General features: G+C 39.1%; 1 protein-coding gene across 1 annotated transcript in view; it reads right to left on the bottom strand.

Annotated features, from left to right (window-relative positions):
- Positions 1-15,557, bottom strand: part of LOC109433505 (tyrosine-protein kinase-like otk) — a 228,837-nt gene that overhangs the window by 63,741 nt on the left and 149,539 nt on the right. Inside the window, exon 5 of the mRNA XM_062856369.1 lies at positions 1,645-1,822. Coding sequence (XP_062712353.1) covers positions 1,645-1,822 — 178 coding nt within the window. The remainder of the gene's footprint in view (positions 1-1,644; positions 1,823-15,557) is intronic.

Here is a 15,557-nt window from a genome sequence, read left to right as displayed (position 1 = left end):
CGGGTAGTTGACTTTCATGGTATTCTTTGCTGATGGTTTCAGCAAAAGTAAGGAATGATGTTATCATTATTGGGGTGCTGATATGAATGATAAAACACACATCTTCACACTACAACCAAGTCATGTCATAAAAATGTTTTGTAAATCTTTTCGCAGCTTCTGGTCAACGGAATTCTTTGAACAAGCATATGAAAGCTACGCCATTCAGTCTAGCAGCGCACTCATCAGTTAACAGCATATTTCGGAGCAACGAAAAATCAAATTGATTGCATTTCGGATTCCTAGTCGCGTCATTTTTGCACGCTCATTTTGTTGGTGGTTTCCTGGACCTTCATGTGAAACAATCCACCTCTGCACATTTCATTGCTAGCGTCCCGTTTTCATAATTTGTTGGACAAAGGAAATATTAGGGTGATTCTCAGTTCAATAGATACGCTATAGGAATAATAATTTTAAATTTGATTGGAAAAGACAAAAATTAAAAATTATGGTACTGTTCTTTTTAATTCCAACTAAAATTTGCATCCAATGAAAGATACGCATGTATTTCGAACTAAACTGTAAGGTCGTCTTCAGTGTCTCGTACTAGACTCGACTTGAGACAAATTTGAGACCCTGAAGTCGACCTTACAATTGGCTTCTTTAGCGGTGTTGAGATAATTCCATATTCTGAATCTGCAAGCCAAATTGAGCCGAAATCCACAATTTCATGATTTAATAATTTATTTAAAAATCAATTTAAAGTTTGTAAGGGAGCGATTTGATGAATCACCCCTCGTCGGATTTTGCACTAAGCGGAGCTGTCAAGTAGTTGACCAGCTGTTAAAAGGTGATTAAAAAATCTCTTTGAAATTGATTTTAGGCATCAAAATAAAGTTCTAAAAATCTGAAAAAAAATCATAGTGGCTCAGAAAAGGGGGCTCTTTCGTGTAACATTTAAAAATCAATATTTTTTCTAAATTATACTTATATGTCATAGGATGCAAATACATACTTAGGGTAAGTGTACCAATTATGGCTATGGTACCAATTATTCGCCATAGTTGATTTTCACCCCTTAACGATGAAAATCAACAAGAAAATTTTTGAAAACAACAGGCCAAGTTCACAAAAGATGGTTACACTCATTTAAATTCCACATTTTGCTCAAATTATGGTAGAAATAAATCATTTTCCTTAAAATTTCGGCTTCCTTGCGCCTTTTTTCGCCATAATGTACCAGTCATGGCTAATCCCACAAGGAATGCATGCAAATAGTGCGAAAAGGAACCGTAGTTAAAAAATGTAACCATAACTGGTACAGGGTTCCTATCATTGGTACTAAATAATTAAAGTAGTGTTGGCTCCGTTTCTATATTTTTCCTGTAAAGTATGGAAACTAAGCTATTTTTTAACATATTGATGACATTCGTTGGTCTTCGCGTTATTTTTGTATATATAGTTTTCCTTAAGTAGTGTCATAATTGGCACAGGCACCCTAGTTGGAATTAAAAGGAACAGTAATTAATCCGATTTTCTTATACAAACTTTATATTTGCATCATAATATCTTAACAATTCTGAATAAATGAATTAAGCCTCAAAATCATGCGCCACCCTACCATCATACCTCACATTATAGTGCACTAATGCCCGCATTACCTACCTGAACCACTCGATATGAACTCCATCGTCGTCTCTTCCGGAGCTGATGATGCTGCCGCTGCTGCCATTTCCGTTGCCATGATTGGACGACCAGCTTCCCGTGTGACACTTGAGCACGATGGCACCGTTGCTCTTTTCCGATTCGTGCTTCACCAGTTGCACCACCGGAGCGGAAGTTCCTGCAAAATTATGAACGGGGAAAAAAAGAACAGGAAATGATATTACTACACGAGTTCCAGCACGGCCAACGGATCATCGATTGAAAAAGATTAAAAGCTTTTGAAATAAAAAAAAGACTGAATCACTTTTTACTTGCACTGGATTGCGATGGGAAACATTTAACTTCCATATTATCCGATTATATTTCAACTCGATAAACTTGCGAAGAGCGATAACGAAATTTAATCCCCCGGCACCAACCGAGGAAAGTTCTCTCAATAGCCAATTGGCACACTTATCACTCTCTTTCGTGGAAACGGACCGACCGTCTTCGTCGCATTTTATTATCGCAATCAACGGTTTCAGTTCGATACTTGTCCATTTCTTCCGAGAAGTTGGATTCATATCTCTACGCCCCGATAAAAGAAGAAAAGCTAAACTTCTAAACCAATAAAAACGTATTGACCATCAATTGAATCGAGTTTCATTTTATCTCATTACACGTTCATCCAATATTTTCCTTCCTCGCATTTCCAGGACCCAGGCGAGTGACGGCGACCATCATCAATGAACTTCTGAGTGAGTTTACCTAACGTAGGAAAGAGCTGGAGTTACAATGGCAGGAGATCCTAGGCACTCAAATCTGCTGTCTGTCCCAATACCGCAACAGCCCGTCCCTCGTGGAGTCGTAACTTTTTATGACTTCGCGGAATTGGAATTATTTGCGGCGCGAATGGGGGGAAAGTCGAGGTAGAAGAGCATTCGTCTTCGCAGCTGGATAGCTACTTAGAACTTCGTAACTGACTGTTGCGGAGTGCGTAACAGAAAGTACATATGCAGAAACGTCTTAACATTTCCACGGAAAAAAGTGTCATGAAATCTTTTCACGTTGTTCAAAGAAAGATTAGCGTCCTTTCAGCGCCTTGAAGACCCCGACACAGTAAACCTATTTGGGATCACCATTAATGAGGCTTCCTCTCCATTAATGAGCTTTAATCTCCAGATGAGTATTTCGTCAGCCACGTGGTTTAATATGGGGTATTTTTTTTCCTTCTAAACCATAGGGGGATAATCTGCCCAACAGACACCCTAACAGAAGGTTAGGGTAGTGTAGGTCTGAGGCCGTCTTCTACAACAAAAGTAGAAGCCGGGACTACTCTCTCCTCGTACCCACTAAACCATTCCTATGGTCGCCAAACCCTACGTCTCTCCGGAACCACCAAGAAGGTATTGCTTCAGAGAGGGGCTAGTGCTTATGGGGTATGGATGATGCAATCGCTCGCCCACAGCAGGTCATATTTACCACTGGTTCACTTCGATCATGGATTGCCGATTTGTTGTGACGATTGAAGAGAAGTTTAACAAGTCGGACTCGATTATCCTGGCACTTAAAAACAAAAATCATCCCGGATAATCGAGCCATTTGTTTTTTTTTCGTGTCTTTTTATCCTTTTAGATTTTATGTATTAGGGTAACTTCACTGATGTAACTTCTGAGGATTCATCCCAATTCATCACAATTCCAACAGTGGATTACTTCAAGATTTTATTCTTGGAGTTTCTCTAGCAACTGCATCTGTGAGGTACTCCAGAAATGTCATCTGGGTATTCTTTCTGCGATTTCCTCCAGAACAGAGTGTCTGAAAGCTCATGTATACATGAATGAGACAATGTGCCATGCGCTGGTTTAAAATGCGTCTCAAGAAAATTTGTGAGATTTGAAATCATAGCATGCTCATAAAAAATCTTGTGTATGTGCCTCAAAGAGACGTCGCGTGAGACTCGTCTCATTGAGATGTTCGTCAGTTGAAACCTGTCAAAACTAATTGCAACGGAATTATATTAGAGGCCCAGATTAGATCCTGTGAACCTGATCCCACCCCAGAATCATTATGGCAGAAACCGCAAGATGGATAATTATCAGGGGATTTGATTCACTTGACCGCGAACGGTAATAGATGCAGTATGTACAATAAGCGAGCAGTTGGAATTTTGACTATACTTGGGGGGAAACTGAGTCGGTTCGGTACCCCATCCTCACTTTTTTGCAGACCATTCGGTGGCGCCAACCAGTTTCTACCCTCGCGAAACGTCAAATCGCAACTGATAATGGTATTTTAGGGAGAAAAAAAGAACCTTAGTAGAAACTTCCGTTTCCGCCGAATAACGTTAGGGCCACTAGCGTGCACAGGGGGGGGCAAGGGGGGGCACTTGCCCCCCCTTCTATAAAAAAATTCTATGCACCATTTTTGCAATTCTTGCACCTTGGATCTTACCACGCAATGTTGAGAATCACTGAGCTATGGTGCACCATTGACACATACAATTTCATAGTATCTCAAGCACAACCATGATGTTCTCAGAATCATCTAGGCTACGCTCACGCACCATCTTCTAACTAATCAGTGATGTCAGAACCACATTTGAAAAACATGCACCATTTTGGCATTTCGTATTCCAAAACTGTATTCCATGTACGTGAACCATGGTGACTTCGGCACCACATTGAATTCTAAGCACCATTTTTGCAATTCGTGCACCTAGCCATACAAAATAACGAGTATCACTGAATAACAGTGACGACTAATACGCACACTAACATCATGCACCTTCTTCAAAGCTTTCAATGCACCATCATGATGTCCACAGAATGATCTAGGTACGCACGTATTATGACGATCGCATGAAATGTCTTATTATCAATTAATTATCTAATACCTCATACTGATACGCACCATCATGAAACTTCATGCACCATCACAGCTCTTCAAGCACCATTTCAGCGTTTATCATATCATCTAGGCATCTAAAGCACCGTACTGCCTGAGCATCACATAAATTCATTTTTTTTGTATGCTATGCACCATTTTTGCAATTCGTGCACCTAACCATATTGATAAGTTTTGAAAAACGGTGACAACTAATGCATCATCCAGTATCATGCACCTTCTTCAAAGCTTTCCAACCACCATTTTGGCATTCACTATATCATCTAGGCATCTTATGCACCATTATGATGTGGTTCACAAGTGAATTTGATGCACCATTTTGGCATTTCGCATACAAAATAGCATTCCTTGTATCTGGACTATGTTAATTTCTGTGCCGTATTGAGTTTCCTGCACCATTTTTGCAATTCGTGCACCTACATATGGAATTTGTTGAGTATAACTGAATCATGGTAAAACTAATGCACCATAGAGACATCATGTAGCTCCTTTGCATTCCATGCACCACCACGATGATCACATAAATATCTAAGCACCATCTCACGCGTCATCTAAGTATTTAATTCACATCTGAATTTCATAAGCTCCATTTTGCCATATCGTACACCCAATTGTATTCCATTTACCTGATTCATGTTGACTTCCGCACCACATTAAATTCTATGCATCATTTTTGCAATTCTTGCATTTTGGATCTGACCACCCAATGTTGAGAATCACTGAATCATGGTAGCAACAAATGCACCCCTGATACATGATGTTCTCAGAATCATTTTTTGGCTAATCTCACGCACCATCTTTTAACTAATCAGTGATGTCAGCACCATATTTGAATAACATGCACCATTTTGACATTTCGTATTCCAAAACTGTAATCCATGTACGTGAACCATGGTGGCTTCGGCACCACATTGAATTCCAAGCACCATTGTTTTGCAATTCGTACACCTAGCCATACACAATGGCGAGTGTCGCTGAATAACGGTAACAACTAATACAGCACACTAACATCATGTACCTTCTTCAAAGCGTCCACAGAATGATTTAGGTATCCACGCATTATGCTGATCTCATGCAGTATCTTTTAATCAACTGGAAATCTAGTACATCATACTGATATGCACCATCATTAAATTTCATGCATCATCAAAGCTTTCCAAGCACCATTTCAGCGTTTATTTTATTATCTAGGCATCTGATGCACCACTATGTTGTGAGCATCACATAAAATACTTTTATTTTGTATTCTATGCACCATTTTTGCAATTCGTGCACCTAACCATGCAACATGTTGATAATCTTTGAATAACGGCGACAACCAATGCAGCACACTACCATCATACGCCTTCTTCAAAATTTTCCATGCACCATTTTGGCATTCATTATACCATCTAGGTACCTTATGCACCATTATGATGTGGTTTTCATTTGAATTTGATGCACCATTTTGGCATTTCGCATACAAAATAGTATTCCACGTACCTGGAACATGTTGATTTCTGTGCCACATTGGAGTTTCCTGCACCTTTGCACGAATTGCATGTGCACCTTAATATGAAACATAACGAGTATAACAGAATCATGGGGAAGCTAATGCACCATACATACATTATTCATTCCACGCACCACCATGATGTTCACAGAATCATCTAGGCATCATCTCACGTACCATCTTTGAATCAAATATGTGTCTAATTGCGAAATAATGCACCATCGTTAAATTTCAAGCATTACTAAAGCTTTTAATGCGTAATCGTGGCGTTCACTATATCATCTAGGCATCTATTGCACCATTAATATTGTATGAAGTTTCGTACATCGAAATTGCATTTCTTGTACGATGTCAACTCTAATGCATCATACTGACATCAAACACCATCTTTGAATGACATGCTCCATATCAGCATTCAATGCACCATACCAATGAACTCAGTGTTATCAGAAGATCCTATACACCACGGTGACACTATGCACCTTTATTGTCGCACGCAATTTGATTTTTACGCAGCACCAACATTTTTTTATGTTTACACCATCTCCAAATCTCATGTTTTATTTTCTTCTATATTCTATAAATCAAATTGCAATTACTTGCCACGCATGCACTATCTCGACGTTCCCTTGATCATATATTGATATAATATACCATACTCACATCACACAGCTTTTTAAAATTCTATGCACCTTCTTGGTGTTCATTGTAACATTGCATTTTATATACCATTTTGTGATTCGCGCATCAAAACAGCATTGTATTCCGTGGATCATTTTGAGAATCGCTTTAGCAGCTCGAGAAATATCTGGAGTAATCGGAGAGAAGAACCAGCAGAGGGCTGAAAGTCTCTTTAATAAAGACAAATCAATCAATCAATCTGGAGTAATCCGTGAAGGCATTCCAGTAGAAATCTCTGGAGAAATTTCAGAAGAAATCCTTGAAGGACTTTCTGGAGGAATCCCTGAAGGCAATACTAAAGAAGTGCTCAAAAACTGGAAGAGAAGTCTAGAGAAATTCCTGTAGAATTTGCAGGAGGAACTACTAAAGGAATTGCTGGTAAAATTATCGAAGGAATTCCCTGGAGGCATTTCTAAAGGAATCCTTGAAGAATTTCCTGGGGGAATCTGTAGAGGAATTCGTGAAAGAATTAATGGAGGAATTTGTGGAGAAATATTTCGAAAAATTCCTGGACAAATTTATGCAAAAGTTCCAGCAGGGGCTCATTAACGAACCCCTGGAGTAAACTCTGGAGGCATTCCTGGAAGAAACCCTGGGAGAATGCCTGGAGGTTTCCTTGTAAGAATTCCTGGAGGAACTTCTGGAAGAATGTCCGGAGGAATTTCTGCAGGAATCCCTGAGGAAGTTTCTGGAGGAGGAGTTTCTAGAAGAGTTCCTGGAGGAAGCTATGAGAAATTCCTGGAGAAATCCCTGGTGTAATCCTTGGAGGAATTCCTGAAGGAATCCGTGCATTATAGGATGAAACACTGGAGAGGTAACAGAAGGAATCTATGAAGGAATCCATGAAGGAATTCATGGAGGAATTCCAGGATGAATTGCTGGAGGAATTCCTGAAGGATTTTTTGAAATACTGGAGAAATCTCTGGAGGAATTTGTGGAGCAATTTCTGGAGGAATCAGTGGAGTCACTCCTGAAGGAATTTTTGGAAGAATCCGCGAAAAAATTCTTAGAGGAATTTCTGGAGGCATTCTTTCATTGGAAGAATTTATGGAAGATTTTCAGGAGGAATACTTGGAGGAATCCCTGGATACATTCATAGAGGAAATCCTAGAGAAAGCTTTGGAAAATTCCTGGAGAAATCACTGCTGTAATCCTAGAAGGAATTCCTGAAGGAATCCGTAAATCAATTCAAGGATGAATCCCTGGGGAATTATTAGAGAAACTTCTGGAAGAATCCCTAGAGGTTTTTCTGGAGAAATTCCTAAAAAAATGTAGGAATTCCTGGAAGAATTTCTGGAGGATTTCCTGAAGGAATTCTTTGAAAAAAATCTGGAAAAATATTTGCGGCTTCCTGGAGGAATGATTAAAGGAACTTCTCGAGCAAAAGAATTTCTAGAGGGATTTTTGAGGAATATCTGAAGAAAATTCATTGATGAATTCCTGGAGGAATTCCTGCACAAATTCCTGGCGAAATCTATGGAGGAATTATTGAAGAAATTTTTCGAGGAATTCCTGGAACAGTTCCAGGAGAAGTTTTTTTCTGGAGAAATCTGTGGATAAATTTTTGTAGGAATACCTTGAGGAATTCTTGGAGGAATCCATGAAGATTTTTTTTAGAAAATTTTCCGGAGCAATTCATAGAGAAATTTTTATAGTTGTCCCAGGAGAAAATTCTGGACAGATTCGTTGAAAAATTCCATAAAAAAATTCAGAAAAAATGTCTGTAGAAATCCCTGGAGAAATTTCTCGAGGAATTCCAGGAAGAGTTCCGGGAGAAATTTCTTCAGGATTTTCTGGAGAAATCTGAGCAGCAATTCCTTTAGGAGTCCTTGCAGAAATTCCTGGAGGATTCTCTGTAGCAATTCCCGAAGGTATTCAAGATGGAATTAACGAAGGAATTTTTGAAGGAATAATGGAGGAATTCCTGGAGGAATTTCCGAAAGAATTCTTTGAGGTATTTTTTGCGAAACATTCCTGGAGAAATTCCTGGATAATTTTCTTGAGGAATCTCTGGAGAAATTCCTGGAGGAATCCATGTTTGAATTCCGGGAGGTATTTCTGGATAAATTCCTGAAGATTTTTTTGGTGCAATAACTAGAGAAATTCCTGGATGAATTCTTTAAGGAATTTCTGGAGAAATATTTAAGGCTTCCCGGAGGAATGTCTAGAGGAACTCCTCAAGGAATTTGTGAAGGATTTTTTTTGAGTAATTTCTGAAGAAACTCATGGATGGACTCCTGGATGAATTCCCTAAAAAATTCCTGGAGGAATCCATGGAGAAATCCCTAAAGGAATTCCTAGAGAAATTCCCAGAAAAGATCCGCGAAAAATGCCTGCTGTAATCCTAGGAGGGATTCCTGAAGGAATCTGTGAAGGAATTCAAGGATGAAACCCTGGAGAATTCCTAGAAAAATTTCTAGAAGAATCCTTAAAGGTTTTTCTGGAGAAATTCCTGAAAAAATGAAGTTATTCCTGGAAAAATTTCTGGAGGATTTCCTGAAGGAATTCTTTGAAAAATTTCTGGAAAAATATTTGCGGCTTCCTGGAGGAATGATTTAAGGAACTCCTCGAGCAATTTCTGAAAGATTTCCTAGAAGGATGTTTGAGGAATATCTGAAGAAATTCATTGATGGAATTACAGGCGAAATCCGTGGAGAAATCCCTGTAGAAATTTTTCGAGGAATTCCTAGAGGAATTCCTGGAGCAGTTCCGGGAGAAGTTTTTTTTTCTGGAGAAATGCGTGGATGAACTCTTGGGGGAATACCTAGAGGAATTCTTGGGGGTATCCATGAAGATTTTTTTAGAGGATTTTCTGGAGCGAAAACTAGAGAAATTTTTATAGTTGTCCCAGGAGAAATTTCTGGAGAGATTCCTGGAAAAAATCCAGGAAAAAAAATCCTTAAAAAAATTCTGTAGAAATCCCTGGAGAAATTTCTCGAGGAATTCCAGGAAGAGTTCCGGGAGAAATTTCTCCAGGATTTTCTGGAGAAATCCGAGCAGGAATTCCTTAAGGTATCCTTGCAGAAATTCCTGGAGGAATCCCTGTAGAAATTCAAGATGGAATTACTGAAGAAATTTTTGAAGGAATGAATGGAGGAATTCCTGAAGGAATTCCCGAAAGAATTCTTTGAGGTATTTTTTTGCGAAACATTACTGGAGGAATACCTGGACGATGGTTAGCACACTTGACTATCACGCCGAGGACCTGGGATCGAATCCCACTCCCGACAAACTCGCAAAATGTGCTTTCTTCCTTCGGAAGGGAAGTAAAGCGTGGGTTCCGAGAGGAACTAGCCTAGGGCTAAAAATCTCGTTAATACAGAAAAAAAAAATCCTGGAGAAATTCCTGGATGATTTTCTTCAGGAATCTCTGGAGAAATTTCTGGGAGAATCCATGTTTGCATTCCGGGAGGTATTTCTGAATAAATTTCTCCAGAATTTTTTGGAGGAATTCAGTTATGAATTTTTAGAGGAAAAACTACAGAAATTCCTGGATGAATTGTTTAAGGAATTTCTGGACAAATCTTTAAAGCTTCCTGGAGGAATGTCCTCGCGGAATTAATGTAGGATTTTTTTGAGCAAATTCTGAAGAAACTCATGGATGAATTCCCGAAAAAAAGTCGGAGGAATCCATGAAGAAATCGCTGGAGGAATTCCTAGAGAAATTCCCGGAAAAGATCCGGAAAAAAATCTTTTAAGAATTTCTGGAGGAATTAGTCGAGGAATCTCTGGAAGAATAATTCTGGCAGAAATTCTTAGAGAATTTTCTGTAGGAATTCCGGCAGCAATCCCTGGAGGCATTTCATGAGGATTCCATGGAAGTATCCCTGGAGGAATTCCTAAAAGAGTTCTAGGAGAAATTGATTTAGGATTATGTGGAGGATTCCGTGAAGGATTTCCTGGAAAAATCCCTGGATGAATGCCTTGAGAAATTTCTGGTGGAATCCATGGAGGGAGGAATTTCTGAAGGAATTCCTGAAGAAAAACCTGGAGAAATTCCTGGAGGAATCCATGGAGGAATCCCTGAAGGAATTCTTGGAAGGGTTCCGGGGAACATTCCTTTAAGATTCTCTGGAGGAATTTTGACAGAAATTCCTAGAGGATTTTCTGGAGTAATTCCTGGAGGTAATTCTGGATGAATTTTTGAAGAAATGCATGAATAAATCGTTGAAGGAATGAATCCCTGAAGAAGTCCTTGAGAATTTCCTGTAGAATTTCCTGGAGGAATCGATGGAAGAATTGCTCGAGAAATTCCAGGAGGAATTCCCGGAAGAGTTCCGTGAGAAATTCCTTTAGGATTTTCTGGAGGAATTTGTAGAGCAATTCCTTGAAGAAACCCTGGAGGAAATATTGAAGAAATTCTGGCAGACATTCCTAGAGGATTTTTTCTAGAAGAAATTTCATGAGGAATCTCTGGAGGAATTCCTTGGGGTAATTCTGGAGGAATCCCTGAAGGTAATTCTGAAGAAATTTCTGGAGTATTTACTGGAGGAATTATTTGGGAAAATTCTGGAGAAATATATGAGGCTTCATGGAGAAATTTCTGAAGGAACTCCTCGAGGAATTTCTGAAGGAATTTGTGGAGGAATTTCTGCGGGATTTTTTTAACGAATCCCTGCAGGAACTCCTTGAGAAACTCATAGAAAAAGTTCTTGAGGAATTCTTTGAGGAATGCAAGGAGAAATCCCTGTAGTTCTGGTGAAAATTCCCAGAGGAGTTCCTTGTAGAATTTCTGGCGCTCTTCTTTTAGAAATTTCTGAAAGAATTCCCGGAGGAATTTTTGCGGAATTTCTGAAGAAATTCATGGATGACTCCTCGGAGGAATTCCTTAAGAAATGCTTTGAGAATTTCCTGGAGGAATCCATGGTGGAATTTTTCGAGGAATTCTAGGAGGAATTCCTGGAAGAGTTCCGTTAAAAATTCATTTAGGATTATCTGGAGGAATGCGAGGATAAATTCTTGGAGGAATCCCTAGAAGAAATATTGTAGGAATTCTGATAGTCATTCCTAAAAGAAAATTTCAGGAGGAATCTCTGGAGGAATTATTGGAGTATTTACCAGAGGAATTATTTGAGGTATTTCTGGTGAAATATATGAGGCTTTTTCGAAAATTAATGGAGGAATGCCTGAAGGAACTTCTCGAGGAATTTCTGTAGGAATATCTGGAGGAATTTCTGAAGACATTAATTATTGCATCCCTGGAGGAACTCCTGAAGAAATTTCAGGAAAAAAATCTTGGAGAAATTCCTAGGGGATTCCGTGGAGGATTCCCTGGTGGAATTTCTCGCGAAATCATTCGAGGAACTCCTGGAGGAATTCCTGGAAGAGTTTCGGGTGAAATAACTTTAGGATTTTCTGGTGGAGTCCATGGATGAATTCCGGGGAGAAATCCCTGAAGGCATCTCGGAGGAATTTCTGGAGGGATGTCTGAAGGAACTACTCGAGGAAATTCTGAACGAATACCTGGAGGAATTTTTTGAGGAATTTCTGAAGAAATTTATGAATGAATTCCTACAGAAATTCTTGGATAAATTTCTGAAAAAATATGGAGGATTTCCTGGACAAATTCCTTGCGGAATTCCTCGAAGAATTCTTGATGGGAAGACATTCTTGGGGAACTCAGGCAGAAATTCCTAGAGGATTTTCTGGAGGAATTGCTGGAGGAATTTCTGGAGTTCTTCCTCGACAAATTTCTGAAAGAATTCCTGGTGAAATTTCTGGAGGATTTTTTGTGGAATTTCTAAAGAAATCCATGGAGGAATTTCTGATGAAATTGTTTGAGAATTTTCTGGAGGATTCCATGGAAAAATCCTTGGAGCAATTTCTTGATGACCTGGAACCTGGAAGAATTCCGTGAGAAATTCCTTTAGCATCGGTGGAGGAAATATTGGGGGAATTCTGACAGACAGACATTAAGGATTTTTCCTAGAAAAATGTCAGGAGGGATCTCTGGAGGAGTTCTAGGAGTATTTACTGGAGAAATTCCTGGAGGATTTATTTGAGGAATTTCTGGAGATATATATGAGGCTTCCTGGAGAAATGTCTGAAAGAACTCCTCGTGGAATTTCTGAAGGAATTCCTGGAGTAATTTCTGGAAGAAGTTTCTGAGGAATTTCTGAAGAAATTCAGTAATGAATCCCTGGAGAAATTCCTTAAGAAATTTCTGGAAAAAATCCTAAAGAAATTACTGGAGGACTGCCTGGACGAGTTTTGGAAGAAATTCCTTTAGGATATTCTGCAGGAATCCGCGGAGGGATTTCTGAAAGAAATCCCTGGTTGCATATTGGAGGAATTTCTAAAGAAATGTCTGAAGGAACCCCTCGAGGAATTCCTAAATAAATATCTGGAGGAATTTATGAAGAAATTCATTATTGAATCCCTGAATGAATTCCTTAAAAAAAATCTGGAAAAAAACCCTGGAGAAATTACTGGATGAATCTGTGGAGGATTTCCTGTAGAGATTCCTGGCGAAATTTTTTGGAAGAGTTCCGCAAGACATTCTTTTAGGATTCTCTGGAGAAATTCTGGCAGAAATTTCTAGAGGATTTTCTGGAGAAATACCTGGAGGAATTTCATGAGGAATTCTTGGATGATTTTTTTTTTTTTGAGGAATTTCTGTAGGAATTTCTGGCGTTATTTTTCGAGAAATTTCTGAAGGAATTTCTGGAGAAATTTGTTGAGGAATTTAAGATTTTTTTGAAATAATCCATGGATGAATCCCTGAAGGAATTCCTGAAGAAATTCGTTGAGAATTTTCTGGATAATTTTCTGAAGGAACCCCTGGAGGAATTTCTCGAGGAATTCCAGGAAGATATTCTTCAGAAATTCCTTGAGGATTTTCTGGGGGATTCCATGGAGCAACTCCTAGAGGAATCCCTGGAGGAAATATTTGGGGAATTCTGGCATACATTTCTAGAGGATTTTTTCTAGGAGATATTTTAGGAAGAATTCCTGGAGGTAATTTTGGAAGAATTCCTGGAGTATTTACTGGAGGAATTCCTGGAGGAATTATTTGAGGAATTTCTGGAGAAATATATGAGACTTCCTGGAGGAATTTCTGAAGGAATTATTGGAAGATTTTTTGGGGGAATTCCTGGAGCAACTCATGCACGAATCTTTGGAGAAATCCTGGAGATTGCAACAAGGGTTCCGATCAAAATGTTCTATCTAGGAGTTCTGTCATTCTCCAATTCTAGCATCACTAATTGTCTAGGATCAAAATTCTTTCACAACGACAATATTTTTTTTCTATAATTGATAATTTTCTAGATATTCTCCATTGTATTTGATACGTTTATGAAATTTTATAAGAGTCGAGATAATGACTTCATATTAAAGTTTCGTATTGCCTTGAAATCATAACCATCCGAAGCCTCCTCCAGAATCCCAATATGAAGTACTTGGCGATGTCAGCACCACAACATGTTGAAACCCCTACTTGGGAATTCATATTGCGTGTAACACCATCATTCATTTTGCACCATGATCATACATATATTGCACCATTATTATAGTGCCCCCCCCCCCTAAGCAAGAACCCTGCGCACGCTAGTGGTTAGGGCCATATCCCTTCAACTCAAATTATCCTTCATCCCTCTCCGTTGGTCATACAAAACATGCCCAAAAATCACCAATCGGAAGCATACGAACTGAGGGGCTGTCCATCAATTATGTAAGGATTTATGGGAAGGAGGAGGGGGTATGAGAAATCTTACGCGACACACAAAAATATTTGTGTTCTCATACAAAAACTCTGGGGGGGGAGATTGAGAGGGGGGGGGGAGGTTGTCGAAAAATCGAGAAAATTGCCTTACGTAATAAATGGACGAGTACCAAGAGCATTAAAACTTTCCCGTCGTAAAACAACCTTCGGCTGCATTCCATCTGCCGCAGCATACTTATGACCTAAACTCCCTCCGCTCCCGGAAAACGTCATGCCAGTCCCAACTGAACATTATCTATTAATGTAATCCTAGCGAAGGATTCGAGAGTGTATCAAGCGGGTGTACCTGGAGCTTGTCTCATTGAGACGTCTCATTGAGACTCGCAATGCTAATGTGATGTGCACCAACATCGCGAGTCTCAAGCTCAAGGAATTTTCATGTGCTCACAGCCAACTTTTCTCAATCTCATATTGAGATTTGTGCGTACATATACTCTGCTCCAGAAGCTCCTAAGGATTAATCTCGAGATTGCATCTGACAATTCCTCCAGGAATTTCTTAAGAGGATTTCGGCAGAAAGTCCATCTGTGCATTCTTCTAAAAAGTACTTCTGGAGATTTGTTCCGAAATTCAATTTAGGGATTCTTTTAGAAATTCCAAGAGTTTCTTCTGAATTTTTTTTCAGAAATTTCTTCAGAAGTTCCTGCTGGAGATTCCGCCAGAAACTTCTTCAGTAGAGTGGGTCAACGTTGTATGGTGAAACTTTAAATTTGATCGTATCAACCCGGAACAAAGGTTTATCAATCTGTATTAGCGTCCAAAACAACTGTGCAAAATTTGGGAGCGATTGGTAACGTCCCCGTATTTCGCATTGCGATTGAAATTTGTATGGAAGTTAGTATGGGAAATGTACTTTTTTGCATTTCACCCATAAGTTGAATTATTTTGTCTAACACCATGTAACTAATGACGGTAAAGTATAGCCTAAGATATGCCGACGCTTGTGCCTGGTAACTTAGGTCGAAATTTGAGGTTTTGTTATTGATGTTATTCCTTCACATGTTAAATGTTAAGCATCTTCGGGCAATCTGTACGTTATAACTTTTTTCACGAGGGTCGCATCACTTTGCGGTTTTCGACAAAGTTTTTCGGCATATCCTAGGCTATACTTAAACGTCATTAGTTAGATTG

This window comes from Aedes albopictus, chromosome 3 (assembly GCF_035046485.1).
Source record: "Aedes albopictus strain Foshan chromosome 3, AalbF5, whole genome shotgun sequence".
In the NCBI taxonomy this organism is placed as follows: Eukaryota; Metazoa; Arthropoda; class Insecta; order Diptera; family Culicidae; genus Aedes; species Aedes albopictus.
The sequence above is the reverse complement of the archived record's forward strand: the minus strand, read 5'-3'. Positions and strand labels throughout refer to the sequence as shown.